General features: G+C 39.2%; 1 protein-coding gene across 2 annotated transcripts in view; it reads left to right on the top strand.

Annotated features, from left to right (window-relative positions):
• Positions 1–20004, top strand: part of smoc2 (SPARC related modular calcium binding 2) — a 38245-nt gene that overhangs the window by 11126 nt on the left and 7115 nt on the right. The window contains exons 2-9 of one of the 2 annotated variants that reach the window (XM_026939467.3): positions 1731–1893; positions 5575–5681; positions 6220–6319; positions 8716–8760; positions 11336–11419; positions 12118–12189; positions 14794–14980; positions 17654–17736. In XM_026939467.3, the coding sequence (XP_026795268.1) occupies positions 1731–1893; positions 5575–5681; positions 6220–6319; positions 8716–8760; positions 11336–11419; positions 12118–12189; positions 14794–14980; positions 17654–17736 (841 nt within the window). The remainder of the gene's footprint in view (positions 1–1730; positions 1894–5574; positions 5682–6219; positions 6320–8715; positions 8761–11335; positions 11420–12117; positions 12190–14793; positions 14981–17653; positions 17737–20004) is intronic. The other variant, XM_026939468.3, reaches the window with a different exon arrangement.

Raw genomic sequence — 20004 nt, forward strand, 5'->3', positions numbered from 1 at the left:
CCTGTCATAAATACCCCCGGTGTGTTTCAAGGCATGACAAGCTCTGCTCTCCGGTCATTTTGTTTTGAGTTCACTCCATGTGCTTTTGTTTATGTTTGATCATATGCCTTTGTTTTGGTTTGGTCCTGTCTCAGCCCCTGTCCTGTCACTGGGTGTTATTCCCCTACTGTGTTCACCTGTTCCGTGTTTCAGTTTGGTTATTTCTGCCCTGTTGTTTCTGTTCCTTCTTGTGCACTTGTCTCATAAGTGGAAGCCTTGTTTTCCCAATTCCTGGTGTATGGATTATCTGTGTTTGATGCTCTGTGCCTATGTTTTGACCCACGAAGTTTACGCATTCAGAGTTTATGCACGACCATCGGTGGTACTGTTGTTCTTGGTTCCAGAAACGTTCAAAATTATCCACTTGTAAGCCAAAAATGATTTTGATGGATTTTTTTCCTTGAAAGAGTTGATAGGTCCTCTTGTATCTATCAACATGTTTTTAATCTAATTTCTATAAAGTGCTAGAAAAACAAAATCAATCATACTGTCCTTACATGCATCTAAAATCGTCTCTGTATATATGGCTTTTGGATTGTATTCAGACCTAGGAACATTGAGAACACATGCTGAAAACAGAAGAGTCGTAACACATGTTTAATAGGACAAGTCGTAACACATGATAAAAACATACAGTATCTGCAACCAATTTTTTCCCAACACTGCTGACAATGCAGTGAAAAGACAAACCACAAAAATTTGCATGCCAAACCAGGCCTTACTTGCCTTATTTACTGCCACAATAGATCTCTTTGTCCTTTTGTTAGAACCAATGATGTTTTCAGATATCCTGCCAGCTCAGATGTTCATTTACATTTATTTATCTGGCTGACGCTTTTATCTAACAAGTGAGGCAGAATATAATAAGAGCTGGTAAAAGAGCTGACAGTGATGTAAGCACCGCAAGGATGGCTTTCCAGTGAGTGACCAGAAACAAGTGCAGGATAGTTGTAGCAAGAACAAAGAGAGCCACAACTTTACACAGGATGCACACCAACACACGCACATAGTAAAGCAACACTAAAGAGCCACAGCAATAATAAGGACTAGCACATACATCACACATATATCAAGTAATAAATTTTATTCTTTAATAAAAAATTTATAAAAATTTAAAAAAGTTATATATGTTTTTGCCTGCTTGAGTCTCAATTAAACTAGTTTGCCAGTTTGACATATGATCTGAAGCAGATTTATAATAAATCAAACTGTTTCTTCATATATCAGCACCGTTTTGAAAGCTAATTAGAGTTTTAGTTTATAACCTGCGTCTTGTCTCTGCTTACGTTTCTTTCTTCTCAAAGCCTACTACAGATTCGCTAATGCAAATTGTGTCCTGGACTCAAACTTCAGAAATTTCTGAATTTCCAATAGCTTGTTAATTCTAATTCACTCCAACTCACATTTATTCTGTTACTCTATATTATTGACTTCATGTTTTTATTTCCTGTTGCGGCTTCACTGTGCTGTTTGAGCTGTTTGGGTTTGGGCAGTTTTCCAGTGAAGCTCAGCAAGATCCGATCTTTCCGAGACAGTTTGGATAAGTCGCCACTCCAAGTGATTTTTCCGAAAGGCAGCCTAAATCACCCTTCAGTGTAGCATTGACTGGATAGCCGTTCAATCGTAATGAAATGTAATGAAATTTTTAGGTTTGTAACACTGTCTCTCTTTTTCTGTGCACCCTCCTGCAGTTCCTACGAGTTGACCAGGAGAAGGAGTGTAACATGGATTGCTCCAGTGCTCCACGCAAGCCTCTGTGTGCGTCTGACGGACGAACCTTCGCCTCACGTTGTGAGTTCCAGCGCGCCAAGTGCCGCGACCCCCAGCTGGAAGTCATGCGAGGCTCATGCAAAGGTCAGAGTTCATCAGCCATGCTTGAGTAACATAGACTGTGTATAGGTGAGAGGAAAGAAAATCTTAATTTGCATTGGTAGTATGTAAATAAATTGAGAAGTTCTTGGTAGTGCAACCTTGGATCCTGCTTACAAGTCTTGATCTTGATATTTAAAAAAGTGACTTTATTGATATTGGGGTGTAATGGATCGTTTTCATTACTCAGCAAGGTCAAAGGTCAAATGAATCACATTATTGTGTTGGGATCTCTAGGGAGGATTTTGTCAACCTCTAAACCATGCTTGCGTCTCTTCTCTCTTCTCTCTTCTCAATGACCTCTTTCACTCCTCTATTCTCTTGATCTCTGTCTCTCTATCACTTCCTTCCCCTGTCAACCAGTATAAGAGTGAGGGAAACACAAAAGGAGTGGAAAAACAGAGATCATGAGCATTATAGTCATGAGGTGTCCCAAGAATAATCATTATTTATAACTTTCATGGCTATACTATATTTTCGACCAGATCTGTTTCTTTAGAAAGTCCTCCAGTTTTGTAGAGAAAAAGGGTGTAATTTTATTCATCCCTTGGTATGCATATCAGGATATATTAATAACATTTAAGTCAAATAGCAACATTAATCCAAAGGGAAGAAAATTGTGGTAAGCCAGTTTTACAAGCGAGATGGCCCCTTTTTTAGAGTAAAAAAAATAAATACATTAAGGATCACAACATCCTCTCGACTCTCCAAAATATGTGGACAGCCATAAAAATCATATTGTGTGTAGCTCCCGTGCTGGGACATTTTAATCTTCCGTACCCAGACTGTATGATTCAGGCCTCCCATCCGTCACTCTTTCCAGCCCTTTCTCATCCTCGCTGAAGACATTATTTGTGTTTTTTCCATACAGGAAAAACTTTGTAGCGTCCTTCTTTTCTTCTCATCTTGGTCAACCTTTTCCACTATCCCTCTATTCATCCATCCAGCCATCCATCTGTAACGAGTGCCATGCTTGGACAGAAACAAAACAGAGCATGCCGGATTCTTTTTTTTTCTTGTTAGTTGTTTATCTATTTGCTCCATGTACTACGTCTTTAAGTGTATGTCCAGTATGTACACTTTTATAAGCCACTTCTATTCCAGCTCTCTGTTTATCAAATTCTCTCTCTGTTTCTATGTTACCTCTTTCCAACCATATATCCATCCATCCATCCATCCATCCAGAACGTGTGCCACACTCGACATGCCTCATTGCTGGGGTGGAACCCTCAAGCGTACACCTTTTGTTCCATTAGTATGTATATTTTACTTTAAAAAAAGTGCATGTAGTTTACCTTTAAACCTGCAGCGAGGTGAGAGAACCAGTGGAGTAACAAAATCTAATAAATGAAACTTCAACTTTATTAAAAATTACGTCTGGTTAAAATGGTGAGTGGTGTTGTAGCTTTTCTAACTTTCTCATTAGAAGGAAAGGGATCAGGTTGAGTGGAGTTATGTAAGGAAGAAAACACGTCAGGGGTGCTGTTATAGGAAAGTAATCAACGACATTGTGGTGGGATGCGGATCTATGCAAAGAGGAGTTACTCTTACCAGTCCGAAGTTGATTATTTTCCAATAACAGCATGTTATTAATAACAGCATGGAGTTATGTAAGTGCTTTATTCCACTTACACCACAGCAAATTTGCTAAACACAAAATATTTTTATTTATTAAGGAAAAACTTGTCATAATTTTTATCCATTTATAGTTCCATTTAATGCCGTGCCGTTCTTTATCACACCATACTTGGACAGTCTGAAACAAAGACAGTGCCTGCAGAAATTTCTCAGGTTTTTCAAGTTCAAATCTCCTTCTCTCTGTAAGACTCTCGCTTCTTCAAACTATTCGCTTCTCCATTTGCATTAACTGCTCTCTTGCGCTATCCATCTTCCTCTTTTTTCCCCATCTGTCTTTTTCTCATTCTTTTGGTCTAGCAGACTGGGCAGTGTGTCCCACGCACGAGGTGCCACCTCACCAGTCTGGGGCACTGGGATTACAGCATTGCGCAGTGGAGAAAGTGAGCGTGTGTCATTGCTGAAATTGAATTCTGAGGCACGCTGGTGGAGCTTCAGTTTGTGGCTTCATATGTCGCTGCCAGCACTGAGAGAGTCCACTCACTCAGTCCAGGGGGAGTGTGATGAAGTGTGTGTGTGAGTGTGTGTGGGTGAGTGGGTGCGTGGGTTCTCTGTTGATGAGCCTCCTGAAAGAAGACTGTTGTTGCTTCTCCCAGTCACGCATGCATCTCCTACATCTGTAACCTCTACTCTCTCTCGCACTCTCTCACTAACACACACTTGCACACTTCATTACATACTGAATATGAATTGTCCTTTTTTTCCTATATTCATATCCATAATTTCCCTAAACTCCGGGAAATTAAAAAAAGCTTTTACCACATTAGTGGCACTGGCAAACCTAAAGAATGCATCCAGCTTCTTAAATACCCCTTTCCCCCCTCTTTTGTGTGATTGCTGCAAAATGGATCAGACTAATAGGATTTGCAGAATCTCATTTTACTGTGTAGCGATTTAGGTGAATGATGAAGTGAACTTGGAGAAGTGGATTTCATGCAGAGATTGTGGGTGCTCTCATTTTCCTTGTGAATAAATATATGTAGCAAGCAGCATAGACACAATAATATTGACAAACCTGAGTAAAAAAAATAATCTATCAAATAAACCATACACACTAGAGGTGAGACGCAATGACACTATCTGTTTAGTGCTCCAACTATTTGTATCTGTATCTGGATTTAATACAAAGTGGGTGTGGCTTAATTCCCCACCCCCTTTTTCCTCCCCAATTTGGTCACCTGCCAATTCCCGCCCACGACCCAGCTCTCCCAAATCATCATCTTTTCAAATTGCTGCTTATGCAGCATCACAGGGCAGCTGAACACCCTCGGAGAAAAGCGCTATCTACCCTCTTCCACATACATGGTCTCACAAACACCCACAAACACGAGAGTATGCCTTTCCTCTGTGGCATGAACAGGATTCAAGCTCACCATCTCACAATGATAGGGCCTGCCCGCAATATTTTCTGTTTCTTTAAATTTAATTGGTTCTATTTCATAAAATATAAGCTACCACCAGGCTGTTACTAAGGATGAATGAATGATCACGTTCATATTAATGACGCCTGCATTCACATTAATGATGCAATAATGCCTGCCTGCACGAACATGCAGCTTTTTTGTTGTGTTCCACAGGATCGCAGTCCTGATGCACATCTTTATTCTCAACTAGATGCCCTGTGAACTTTTCTGGCAAAAATTATAAATGAATAATACGCATCCTATTCATTTCTGCATATGTATACATTTAGAACACATTATCTGCTCAATCCAAATAATGTATTCGTATTCGGTTATAACTTATAACGCTATGATGATACAATACAATGGATTTAATGTCCAATCGAATCCACTGACATAATTTTCATACTTAATGTGAAGGTTTTTTTGTTTTTATGCAAAGTTCAGTATATTATTTAGCTTGGCCTGTATTCAGAGCTCTGACACAATATTGGTTCAGTGCATTGTAAATTTATTATAACAAAATTACATGTAGTTTAGTTCTACACCTCCTTCCATTTTGGCTAATTTTCAAGAAGGGTGCCAATAATTTTTCAGTTGACTATATACACCTGTGTTGTTGCTTTAGATACATCGAGGTGCGTGGCTGAGAAGAAGTACACGGAGCAGCAGGCCAAGAAACTTTTCCCACAGGTGTTCGTTCCTGTGTGTAACCCGGACGGCACTTACAGCGAGGTGAGAGAACTGACGGATTTGAAACTTCATGAACGCTTGCACAAGAAACTTTATGAAAAAGTGACATAAGGAATAAAACACGATGGTGTGTGCTGTTATAGAAGATTTTATAGAAAATCTGACCAATCTGAATCGGGATTTGAACAGCTCCGGGGTATAAAAATTGTTCATGTTAAAAATAACAGGTTCATGTAACAGTAATACTCCTGCCAGTAATTATATAGTGGAATGAGTTTATTAGTGAGTACGCTGATGTGTCTGTGTTACGGCCTTTTCTTTGTGGTCTGATTTTCAGATTCATTTTATGTCATAACACTCTGACTACCTCAGATACCATAATAGCTGCATGACTGTGAAAAATGCTGAATGCAACCCTCTTGAGCTTTTGCGTGGCCAAAAATTTCGAAAAGCCAGAGAATGGGTCCAACAATAAGAAAAATGATCTCGTTAGCTTCCGAGTTAACAAGCTCAGCTTTCTCAGCTAAGTCTCTCTCTCTTTCTCTCTCTTTCTCTCTCTCTCTCTCTGTCTGTCTTTCAGGTCCAATGCCACAGCTTCACTGGCTACTGCTGGTGTGTAACGCCCAATGGCAGGCCTATCAGTGGCACAGCGGTAGCCAATAAGAAGCCTCGGTGCCAGGGTAAGGCTCATTAGCTCAGGTTTTTTTTTAACTGCAAAATGCATTTTTCACTCCACGTGAAAAAACTTCGAGGCATATAGGCTAAATACTGAAGTTTCTGGGGATTCGGATGTTTTAGATGCAGAAAGGAAAACTAAAATATACACCTACCCAGCTGCACTGCGTCAACTGACTTTATATTAATATATCATTATAAAGTTATTGCCCAGCAGTAACAGAGTTGGGATTATGAATGCTTTGACAACGTGCTAAATGAAGTTTATGTGTACTCATATGAACTCTAAATACTCCGCTTTGACAACTTAACAAGCATGAGACAGAGCTGTCAGAGCTGCCAACTGGACAGTCGTCTGAACACTCTGACACACCAAGCTAGTTTTAAAGGAAGAAAGCCAACTGAAAATGGCTCACGATCGCCTCACGTTGCAGTAGAACACAAAGTGAAGACGACAGCTGAAGGTTGTCGTGCATGTACGTTCTGCGCTGGCAAAAATGGAAATAACTCCAGGAGGAGCAGTAGTCTGTATTCTTAATCAAGAATAGAAACTGGAAGACCCAGGATTATGGAAAAAAAGGCTGTGTTCCCTACATCCTAAATTGCACATTACTATACTAAATAGTCAGAATATTACACCACCTACCATTATCTGTCATACTATTTAGACAGACTATTTAGGTCATCATTTGCTAAAGGTTTGCACGTGTACAAATATGAATGACCTTGATAACACCTGCAAGAAAGTACAAAATAACATGGTGTATAAAGGAAAAGTCCACCCTGAAACACATTAAATATGTTTATATTGAAATATTTGAGATGTAACTAGTGATTTTGGTGCTAGTTTGTTTGTTGGTCCTGTATTTTCATTATTTCCATGAGAGGATAGCGGTTGTCTGCCACTCTGGCATTACAAGGGGGACATTTGTTGCTGCTATTGCAGTTCCAATGGTGTTGAAAAAATTACACAACCTTCTTTTCTCACTCACCAATTTTTCAGCAACATATTAAGTGAAATCCAATGCAGAAGTAGTGAAGGATGTTGTTGTAAATGCTGAGATGACTAGTATGATGGTGTTGATGGCAGTATTAGCATGAAAGTGTTGGAAGCTGATCTGTTTGACGAGAGTGCACAGATGAATAGATGAGAGCACTGGACAGACTAAAGGATTAAAGCACCGGTGCATTACTCTGTTTAGTTAGAGATGAAGTGAGGTCTAATTGAACAGCATTGTAGGTAATGTAGGAAAGCAGTCCAAAACTTATTGAAAGAAGTTTAAATTAAAAAAAAGTAACTCAGAATTATATTACAAAATAAATCATGGACTCCACTGAAGATCATTTTAATGATAAAGATACAAAGATACAAGTCATTTAGGGTGGATAAAATGGAGAGGCCACGTCACAATAGAGTTTTTCCAAAATCAAAAGGGAGATATACAGATAGGCATATATATACACATATACTGTAGATAGTACAGAACTTGTACTCAACTGTAAACATAATCATTTAAGACTGAGAGAAGATTTAGAAATGTAAAAAGGCATGATTGCCAAAGCATGCCAAATGCCAAATGAATATTACAGATTGAAGAGTACATATACACACAACCGAATTCTTCAACAGAAACTGGTGTGAATAATTAGAGTACATTTTGTGATGTTGTGATGACAGGTTTTGAGTCGTGTCTGCCAGTGTGACACATTAAAGTTTCAACGGGACTCAGTGATTCGCTTTGGTCTTGCAGCCATGAGCCACGTGAGAATGAATGCATGCGTCTTGGATCTCTCACTCAACCTGTTAGCATTAAAGCAGCCTCGCTTTCGAACACGGTTAGAAAAAAACTTTTAATCCTCCCGAGGTCTAGCCTCATGCAGCCTGCCAAAACTATCACATAACCAAAGCCACCTGCCTTCCTCTCAGCTGCCTGCGCCGGAGCGGATTCAGACGGGGACGGAGTGTCCCCTGATGACTGCTAGAACAATCCACATACTTAGCTTTTATGCGACTGTGGCGGCCAATTAGATAACTATTTTAATTGCACATGCAAGGGCTTAATCAATACAACATTGTGGAACTTTTGGGGGAAAAAAAACAGCTGCTTGTTTGGGAAAAGAGCAGGACACTTTCCAACACAGCTCCAGGGTGGTGTTATTATGTTGTCCTGCAGTCTTCCAAACATGCCTGTACATCCCACAGAGGCTTGAGACATGATTTGGAAGATGAGCTGCTTTCTGATTATTAAATGCAACCAGGCCTGGTGTAAATTTCATTGTGCTTTGGTGTGCTGTTTTTTCATTAGTAGAGCTCATTCTATGGATTTGCGCCATAATTTAATTCTCTTATTCTTGTATGACTTGCTAACATAAGGATTGTAATGTGGTGACATGTTTTCAGGCTCCAAGCATGAGAAGGTCACTCCTCGAGAGCCGGGAAAAGCAGGTACATACCTACAGAATGTAAACATGCATCCTTACACACATTGTTTTTTACATTGTATGTATGTATGTGCTGTAAGTGTATACATTTGTTGTGCATTATGTATTCACTTTACCTTACAGTTACACTTCTTCCGTCTTTCTTTCTTACATATATTGGATCTTACCCTCTCACTTAAGTGTCCACTATTCAACTCTGTAATTTTAGTCATGAAGAAAATCAAGTATTTATTAATACATCTCATTTTACAGCAAACTGAAATAGCAGCATTTAACTCATCTACCTCAGGCTGGTGTTTCAGCCACATCACCATTTTTTTCTTCTCCAGATTAAGAGACTTCATGTGTTCTTTACTAAATAAACCGACTTTCCTTCCAGTCCTTTTCAGAGGCAGAGATGCCGTCTTGGCCCATTTCACTCTTTCCCTTTTCTGTTTCGGTTTCTTTCCCTCACAGTGGGATTAATAATTTATTTTAGCTGTGGAGTTGTACTTTCCTACATGAGATGACACTTATTATGCCCAGGAGGGAAATTTATTTGTTATGGCAGCTTGGAGTTAAAATAGTGTCTAGATCCTGAGACAGTAAAACAGGGCCATATTCATAGTTGAGTTCTGCACACATAGTGAGGATTTAATACTGAAATTCAGACCTCAGACATAGCTACAGACTTATCAGCGCTAATCAGACGGTCAAGTGAGAATCACACACATGTGGTGGTGTTTGAGTAAAAGAGACGTGTGTCTCAGTTATGCTCAGTTCTGTCCATGGACCTAAGTCATTTTTCTTCTTCAATACTGACTGGAGTGACGAGCAGTCCAGCATCAGTGAATCATAATATATCACACAGAAATTTATGCTTTGGGCTGTGAACCCCATCTCAGGCACTTCTATAAAAGAAAAATCTGGCAACCTTAGAGGTGTGAACTGCAGGTGATTTGTATAATCTGAATGTACAGCCCTGGAAATTGACTTCAGCATGTACCTAACCTGACTCTGAATACGCATAACTTTCCCTGTGTAAATACTGATGTAACAATTTAATTTAAGTCACAGTCTCTGAATACAGCCCAAACTGTGGTTGGAATACTGTAAATAATACGAATTAAGACACAGGCATCTACAAATATATCAGACTCTATGGTTATACTGGTATACTGAGCACAGTGGAGTAGTAATTATGTTTCGGCTCACCTACACATGACCTCTGTAGATAGGAAATATATAAGATCACGTACATACAGCCATTGTGCTGTTAAAATGACACTCAGCTGTTTTTTATGTGAAGTAGAATGAATGCAGAGCGAGCGTGAGATGGACACTGATCAAAGAATTCCACTAAGACCTTCCAGACCAACAATAATAACACAACAATGGTTCATGGGTCATTTTGCAAGGGTTTTGCAATTCTTTCAATTTCGTTATAACGGAGACTTGGTAAACAGCACTATCCAAGAAGACAAGGAGACAGAGAGAGTGTAATATGCACTCCATGACCAAATATTGCTTCAGCAATCTTTCTTGGCCTGGCTGAGGTGACCGACTGTTACAGTTTCATCCTTTATTGAATATTAAATACAAAATTTTACTCAGCTGGTATGTAAGGAATAAAACACAATGGTGCACGCTGTTATAGGAAAATAATCAACAATGGGATGGTGTGATGTGGCCTGACGCAAAGCAGAGTTACTGTTGCCACCTGGGAGTTGATTGCTACAAAGCTCTGACACTGCAGACTCCTTCCATAAATGCTAAATATACACCTCTCACAGAAAACTTTACAGTATCAACAATTACACATATTTTTTTTTAAAAATCTGTTTATGTGGAGCAGTATGAATGCAATATAGATATATAGATATAGAGATACGATCTTTTTTTTTTTTAAATCAGTTGCTTCAGTGGCCTTGAAAAGCATTGAGTACTTTATTTGCTTCAAATTGTTGTGATGCCAACGTGTTCATTGAGCTGGTAAGATAAGGTCAGTGCTAATCATGGTTGTCTGTTAAAGACTATAAGCATTATGCAATATTATCATTACTCCTCTCAGACAAAAAGAACAAGCGTTTTTGGACTTATGTTAGGGAAGAATGAAGGAGACTTGTCTGAAATAATATAATTTGCCAAAACTGCATTAGTTTTTAATAACAGATTGAATAAAAAACAGACTTTTGGATCTTAGCATATGACCTCATCTCACCAGGCGTCAACACAGTTCTGTTACTTGAGTGCTTTTACTCAGACACAACTTTCATATTCTTTTCAAACCTACAGTACAAAATAATCTGTATTTCAGTCTGAATCTTGCATCAGCAGTCTGTTTGTTACCGTTTGACCGTTTGTTACTGTTTGATACCGACTGTGTATAGACTTATGCAAAGTTTATGTCTCTACTTGTTTTTTTCCAGACAAAACATGATTATAACCACTATTCACTACCCTTCATTTTTTTCTGTTCTTAAGCTCCTGTCTTTCAGTCTTTCCTCCATTCAGTCCTCTCCTCTTCTGGCCGGGCCATGTGCAAATAGTTTTTAATCTATAACAAGCCTTGAATGTCTAGCTTACTCTTGTAATTGTAGTTTCCTTGCAAATCTTTTCCATTCTAAACGCAGATGAGTCTGTCATTCTCGTCGAGGAGACACAGCCACCAGTCGACGAGGAAGGTTCGTGATGAACATCTTTTTGGACGATCTAATGTTCATTCATACAATCTAGATTTCTTGAGATCACACCGGCAGTGATGTAGTCATTCCTTTTCAATGAGAGCTGCCGATTTCCAGCACAGCAAAGTAGTGACTAATAGTAGATAGAACTTTCATGAAAACGAGAAGGCAAATTGATTTTGCAACCACCAGTGGGAAACGTTGGCGGTTTTCTCTGTATTTTTGTTCCTACTCGCAGTTCCTGAACCAGTTGGTGATACTCGCTGTGCTTGACAGGTTTGATTTACCCAAGCGCTGGTGTTTTCGCCATTCTATTGGGTACTTTAAACCTGTCACGCATAAATCACGAAAAGCAAAATGTTGTGTTACGTTTATTCTCCACTACAGAATAGAAGTTATACACACAAATTTCTTTCCAGAATTTTTATTTTTAGTGGGAAGTGGGAAGATTTGGCGGTTTTCTAGCTAGTTTCTTTGTTTTTGTGGCTATATCATATTGGGCCAGTGAAACCATGACATCCAACAATTAATTAAAGATAGCATTGCTCACTAGCTGAGTGACACTCGAGTCAAATTATTGCTGCCAGTCTGATTGTTGGGTGACATTTTTGTGGAACCTCAATTTCAAGCAGTTTATGGCAAAAAAATGTTCAATACAATAGATTGACTTTAAAGTTTTTAATGTCATTTTCCACTAGACATGATCTCACGGTACCCGACTCTCTGGACTGAGCAGGTGCGCAGCAGACAGAACAGGACAAGGACACAATGTGAGTTTAAGTTTCGTGTTTCATTCCCTTTTCCCTAAGATCTTTATGTTACTGGCTGTTCTTTTACTTTTCCAATCAGTCAGTTCATTTTCACAGGATTGACTTATCCAAAAATCTAGTCATCAAACTTGCAAATTAAGGGCCCAAAATCAGATCCAGGGCCTTGAACCTTCTAGTCGCTAGCTCAGAAGTGCTAATGTGTGTTTATGTGAGTTCATGCTGCATGCGTTTTTAATGTGTGTTTATGGGAAGTGCTGTTTTATTATGTATTTATGGGGAGTGCTGTTTTTATGTGCGTTGCATCATTCAGTTGTTTTTAAGTTGCTGTTTTCTGGTTACTAATGCATGCAATGTTTTTCAGTACTTGTTTGAATTAAGCTCGTTCCTTTGTCTGATTGATCCGTACATTACTAGCCAAAATTGGCTTCAAGGAATTTCCTCATGAAAAGACTTGTTGATGACATTCGCCTGAAAGCTGCACCTGGCATTTCTATTTCTGACGCATTTCTGTGAAAAAAAGAACAAAGCGTTTTTGTCATTGTGACTATGTGCACTATGTGTAACCTATCAGCATCCGGGAGTGCTGCTAGCCCCGCCCACTAAGTACTATTAGTTCTTGAGCAGGTAGCATAAACCGTACAGCTGGAACTGTTAGTAATGGAGAAGAGGAGAAAGCACAGCTCCAGTCTTCTGGTGCCAAAAGTTCTGGTTCGATGTAAAAATCTCCCTAACTGATTAGTGAAGCCTTAATTGAAATAATTGAAAGATCAACGAAAAACCTGGCTCCACACATATATACAGCAAATGCACCTCCATTCTAAAATAATAAAATAAATAAAGGGGTTTTTTTTCCATTAACAGCTGTTTTACGAGCAGTAGATTTGCACTTGCTGACACACTGACCAGTTATATGTTAACACACACAGCTTTGAACAGCAATAATTCTTCAGACGGCTTTTTTCCCCTCATTATTACCACTTGTAGAATACAGAATCCAACACAAATCCCAAATACTGTGCTGGCATGTGGATAGAACTGCATGGAGCAGCAAAGCCTGTATGAAATCTCTTTAGGAAATAAGGGACTGCATGCACCAAGGCAGCATGCGCTCAAAAAAGTGTGCGTGAACGGTTCGATTATGATGTCCGGATGATTTATGATCAATAAAACCCGTGTGAAAGCAGTTTGGACAGTGCTGCATGTGTGTGTGTGCGCAAATAGTTTGATTGTGACATCTTCATGATTTATGATCAATAAAAAGCTGGTGTGTGGATGGTTTTCATTAGATAGTTGTTCTGTGGGTAAAGCGCTGATTATTTCTTTACCAGCTGCTCAGAGCAGAAAGGGAAAAAAATATGTGGGGATATTGTGAAAGAAAGAAAAGATAATAAGGTACAATAGGGCTGAGGAAAGGAAGAGAGTTACTAGAAAGATGCATGTCTCTATTGTTCGTAGTTTGCATGTCCATTTTGCAGTAAAAGGTTAAAGGGAGTAGAAGTCTCACTCTCATTTGTATATATTTTTAAAATTCATTTATTCTTTTCTGGATGGGTTTAAAACATTACTGGAGAACAGCTTGGTATGGCATTAGGCTTCTAAAGAGAGGACAGCCGTGATTGAATCCTGATGTAGCACTTGTAGCAAAATCTAATCTTTTCAAGTCAGAATGCATTCCCCATATGGACCTTTTATTCATTCGGGGCTGGGGTAATGTGCATCATGCATTTCAGGGTTTTTTTTGTGTGTGTATCACTTTGAATTGTGTTTGAAGTTGAAATGGCTGAGATTTAATGTCTTTTCAAGACTGAAATGAAATAGGGTGCGTGTGTGTGTGTGTGTGTGTGTGTGTGTGTGTGTGTGTGTGTGTGCGTGAATTATATGTAAAATAATAATATTCCTTAGGCACTAAGAGCATACATTTTCTCTGAGCTTCCAGCCATAATCCTCGCCGTAGCTCCTCTGTCCACTATCCACCTTTCTTCTCCCTTTTAACCTTCCATCCATTCAGTATGTACAGTGACTTGCAGAAGTTTTCACCCCTTTAATTTTTTTTTTTTTTAACACATTTTCTATCATTACACCTGATCCCTTGACTGTGTCTCTGACTAATCCCTTCTTTACCTGGTCACAGACTTTGGGTGGATGGTCTCTTCAAAAGTAAGGGATGTGCCATATTCTTTCCAAACTCTGATTCACACTTTTCCAGAACTTTGTCCCGGGCTTGTTTTGATCGCTCCTTGCTCTTCATGATTCATGATCAAATCTTCATGATGCTGTTCTCTAAGAATCTGAGGTTCTCCAGGAATGGGTGTATTTATACTGAGATGACATGATCAGTTGTTTTGTTTGGTCATCAGAATATATTAACTGGCGCAAGGGAACATGGATGGCAGAAATCTTGCAAATTCAGATGCTTTTTTAACTAGGCTAGATGACAATAAATGTCTTTCTCTGTTCACACTCACTGTTAAACAGCATTAATCTTCCACTGAAGCTATATTTCTTTCTATCCGCATTCTTGCTTCCTCAGTTTGTCAAGTAGTTAAAAACACTGTTTGTGTGAAAATAAATGAAATCTCTATCCACCTGTCCGTCTTCTTGTAGCCTCTTCTTGTGATCAAGAGCAGCTGACAGCACAAGAGGAGGTGAGGCAACATAAGAACGAGGCTGTATTCATCCCTGACTGTGCCCAAGGTGGTCTTTATAAGCCAGTCCAGTGTCACCCTTCTACTGGCTACTGTTGGTGTGTTTTAATAGACACAGGACGGCCCATACCTGGCACCTCCACCAGGTGAGTTAAAGAATTCAATTCAGTTTGATTTTATTTGTAGACCTGACTTGAAGAAGAAATTTTAAGAGGAGCCAGACTCAGACTCAGGTGACACCGGATAGTGAGATTACAAATTATTATGCTATAAAGCCAAACAGTACTAAGTGTGTAGAAAGGATGGTCAGTATGAACATCAGAGTCTTTATGATTACAGCAGCAGGTCTTGGGTTAAAGTCTACAGTATCTAGGTGAGACTTGGGCATAAACTCCCTTTATCGTATCCATGTGGAATCATCCACAGCGAAAGAAGCGTCCCTTCTACAGCTCAAGGTCTTTTCATGTCTCTTAAAGTGCCCCTGAAACCCAAACTGGGGTTCCAGGAAAATTATTAAATTAGTCACTTCCAGGATTAACTCTTTTTTATTTTTTGACGGTTCATATTTGTGCAAGTCTTTGTGATTGTCCAATTTAATGCTCTCTAGACTGTATATGTCCCACCCCTGGGGACGGGTCTTGCCCTACATGATTCTTGATATGACTGAGTGAGAATGCGATTCTTTATACATTGTCAGGGCCTTTCCAGCAGTAAGAATAAGCAAAAACCCCCCTTAATCTCTTTGCTGTTCAGTGTGTGGGTTGTGCTGTATCTCGAACGCTGTTGGCTGTTGTATCAGAATGAAATATATCGACATCTGGGATCAAATCACAGCTAAGAAGCCATTTCATGGGGACTTTAAGGCAATCTTCTTCGATCTCTCATCTCAAGTTTTACACAAAAAAAAAAAGATTTTAGGCCTTCTAATTTCCAAATTTGGATTTCTCCCCTTCGTAAAACTTTCTGCTGCTTTTGATGCTATGAAACCTCCATCAGGAACTTTTGAACTTTTAGACAACAGACAGATGACAAATGGCTTATATCCTCTTCAAAAGGCATCACTGAGAGCTTCCAGATCTGACATTTCCCCAGTGATTTGAAGGGGTACCACTGGGGTCACTGCTTGGCCCAATTCAGTTTTAATACACATGGATATGCTTAGATGATGTTGTACAGAGTTGGAGTATGTTTAAAATAGACCTGATGTGTACAAAATGTACACAGTACAAATATTAGGTCCAAGAAAGCCTTGGGTTCTAAAATCGAAGATTGTTGGAAGATTAAAAGAGGTTAGTGGTATTGCAGTGGAAAGCACTTTTGCACTTTTTCCCCATTACTTTGCTAACATAATTCTTTCCCGCAGACCTGTAAATAATCAATTCTGCCCTTAATAACCTTCTGCATGTAACTAGTATTTAATCTCATACATAGCGAGTGCAGCATTTAATGAGAGCTTAATACTCAAAGCTACATAAAGCAACTGGCATGGATTCTGTTAAACTGATTTCCTTAAACAAACTGTTTATTTTTTCTGATTATAGATATGTTTGGAGTACTAGAATATTCATTATTGTAACTGTTATGATCTCTTTCAAATATAATTTTCAAGACAAACTTAACATTTCTTTTAAATTTCAAATAGTTTATTGTTTGGCGTCCTAAAGAAGCACTCCTTGCATGTTGAAAGAGGAAACCCCTTTCTTTCCATTTAAAATGGTACATTCCAGTTGACCGTATAGTACATCTAATATACTCTCGGGGCAGGTCCCATTATTCAGCTTACAGTGTGGTCCAAAAATGGGCTACGGGGTCCCTCAGGGTTCTATACTCAGCCAAATCTGATTTAGTCCCCTTTCATGTTTATGTGAGTCAGACAAAATAGTAAAAGCAACTTTTAGCTTTGAATAGAATCAGCTATATTGTTAACAATCTGCATGAAATGTGCAGGATGGCAATACTACTGGCTACTACGATTAGGGGTCAGTGCTACAGATTTAGCATCAGGATCGCTCTATACGCCTTCCAGGATCTGTTTTCAGTGGAGTATTGTTGCGAATTGCAACGTATTGCTCACTGCAGTATCGTGTTAACAAAGTTGAGGGCAGAATGCCAGAATGCACATTAGTGCACCTACAAGGGTCCTCGCTTTTTCCTTCTGTCTCTCTGTCTGTCTCTCTCTCTCTTTCTCTCTCTCTCTCTCTCTCTCTCTCTCTCTCCTTCTCTCCTGTTCTTGGTCTTAGTTGGCCATGTACCCACGCAGTGACTGGAACTTGTTCATTTTCCAAACCGACTCATGAATACTTCTCTGTGTCCCCTGCACTCTCTTACTCTTTTTCCACCCTCTTCCTCCATCTTTTCAGTCTTCCTCCGCAATTTCTGCATCACACTTGTTGGTCGGGCTTCATACTGATTTATCGTTTTCATGTTTCTGCCTTCATAAATATGTAATCAAACACTCCAACGGATCTCACTGAGTGTTCCTGGGTATTTTTATTTTTCCACTTTATCAGACTCTTGCTGCGCTTGCTTTTAGTCTGACATTATGAACCAGGAGAGAAACAGACCATGAGTAGTGGATTATGCTCTATCCTCCAGGTCCAAATCACAAATGGAACTGATTTCAGATCAGTAGGTAGCATTTCAAAATTTCAGTACACCATAGATTTCGCCCGAGGTTTGTGGTGTTTTGTTATTTTACCATGTGAAAGAAGAGCCGGACCACAGTATTTTATTTCCAAAATGTTTGGATTTTGATTATTGTTCCATCATTTATTTATATAAAGAATACAATTGAGCTTTGTGTGTTTCTCTTACCACAGATATGAACAGCCAAAATGTGACGGCAATGCTAGAGCACATCCCAACAAACCGAAAGATCTTTACAGGGGCAGACATCTTCAGGGTAAGTGCATGTGTGTTTTTAAATCTCCAGTGACCACATTGGGTTAGCAATGGTAGTGCTAATTTGTGAATAATACAAAACATTTGTGTTAAACTCCTCGTCCAGTTCCCCATTCCATTATATTTCTGATAGAAGTACAGAGTACTTAAGACCATCATGCTCTGTAAGGTGGTCCATAACGCAAATCAGAAAATGCAACAGCAAAACAAAACAAAAAAAATCATCAAATTAAGAAACATGACAACAAAACCAAAAACACGACAACAGAACTAAACAAACATTTTTAAAAAAAATCATCAAATTTGGAAAATTGACCACAAAACCAAAAACACAACAACAGAGCTAAAAACACAACAGCAAACCTGAAAACACAGCCAAAAAAACAAAAACACACCAACAAAACCAAAAAGAGCAAAATGTTTTTGGGGTTTATTTGGATTATATATGGGTATTATTGTGTTTTCTGGGTTTTGATGTTGTGTTTTTCAGTTTTGTTGTGTTTTTGGTTTTGATGTGGTCTTTTTCTGTTTTGCTGTTATCAGTTTTTGGTGTCCTTGTGTATTTGGTTTTGTTTTGCTGTTGTCTCTTTGATTTGTTGTGTTATTCGGTTTTGCTGTTGTCTTTTTTTGTTGCAGATTGGTTTGTTAATGTGTTTTGCACTTATGCACCACCGTACTGTCTCACCCCAAGCTTGTGCTTATGTGGGTATGCGGGGTCCCAAGAGGGAGTGTGTGTGTGTGTGTGTGTCTGTGCATTTGCGTGTGTGAGTATGTGCTCAGCTTTTATTTCAGTTCATGGTGCGATGCCTCCAGTGTGGTTAGTTTTGACAAATCATTGAATTTATATCAACCCTGTTGAAAAGAAAAAGTACCAGGATGGTTATCACCTCATTACACACAGCCATCCAGGTGTGTCTGTGCGGTTGTGTTTTCTGCCTGTGAATGTGTGTTTTCACCGCTGTAAAGTATCAGCGACCGTCCAGTGGGCAGGTAAAGGTAGATAAGTTGAATCATGGAGAGAGAAAAGATTAGAGATTAGATAATGTTAGAGGGAGGACAAGGATGGTTGGATGGATATGTATTAGGGATGAAAAGGATAGAAAGAATGCACAAGATGGGTGGATAGAACAGAGGAAGAAAGGGAATGACCACAGGAAAATAACATAAAACAGACAGCTAATTTATCCAGGTCTGACTTTGATTAAGAACATCACAGAAGGTTTTTTTTTTTCTCTTTAAGCAAATGCAAAGTGAAATGTTCACGCCATCACACAAATTCCCTCAATTGCCCACAAAATCCAACTGGCATTTAACATTTCCCAGACACTAATGGGATTAACTATAGCACGGTTAAATGGGATGAGGAAAAACAGGCTTTCGAAACATGGTGAAGTGTGTGTGTGTGTGTGTGCATAATCATAACCGCATGCATGTGCTCTTTATCAGGGTGTGAATACTGTGACATTTCAAATGCTTTGAGAGGTTTAAGGCAAAAGGCGAAACCGTGTAATCGTGCTTATCCTCACTTTTAGAAGGGGTAATTAAAATGCCTTTTGTCATAAACTTCAATATTCACAAATTGTCAATTAAAGGACAATAAAAATTTCAGAATTCCTTTACGCCTTCTAGAGCAACCGAGATAAACTTCTGATTGGAAATGTGTTTCTTTGGCCTTGGGTTTCCCTTCTGCGTGCTGTTTGGTTAGCGTAATACTGTACGCTTTTTCAAACATGGTATTAATGCAGAGTGTTAATGAACAGAGCTCTCTCTGTTTTCAGGGTGTGTGTGTAAGTTTACTCAGCCGTTTCTCTTGCCAGCAGCTTGTCCACAGGTGCCGTGCGAGAGCAGATCTAATGGTCGTGGTTGCTTGATTACGGGGCATGAAGGTCTCTGTATGTCTACCAGAATTCCTTGCTAGTTCAAGTGTTTGGTTCATTTTGGTAGTTAATTTGTTAGGTTTTTTTTTGCTATTTTGTAGCTATTTCTATTTTGTGGCTAGAAACTTATCCATAGCCAATTTCCTATTTCCTATGTCCTAGGGCTAGTGGTTAGTGAAAGTGAAAACCAGTATGTCTGCCGAGCGTTCATTATACATAAAGACATTCCTACACGCGCACACACACACACACACACACACACACACACATCTAGACAGACACAAAATAGTCTTTTTCCCCCCTCCACGCCGATTCAGACAGCATCCTGCCTCATTTGGCTGGAGCGCCTGTTTCGCTGTGATGGTTATAAATGTGCTTCTCACAGCCCAGCA

The sequence above is a fragment of the Pangasianodon hypophthalmus genome, chromosome 3 (assembly GCF_027358585.1).
Source record: "Pangasianodon hypophthalmus isolate fPanHyp1 chromosome 3, fPanHyp1.pri, whole genome shotgun sequence".
Taxonomy (NCBI): Eukaryota; Metazoa; Chordata; class Actinopteri; order Siluriformes; family Pangasiidae; genus Pangasianodon; species Pangasianodon hypophthalmus.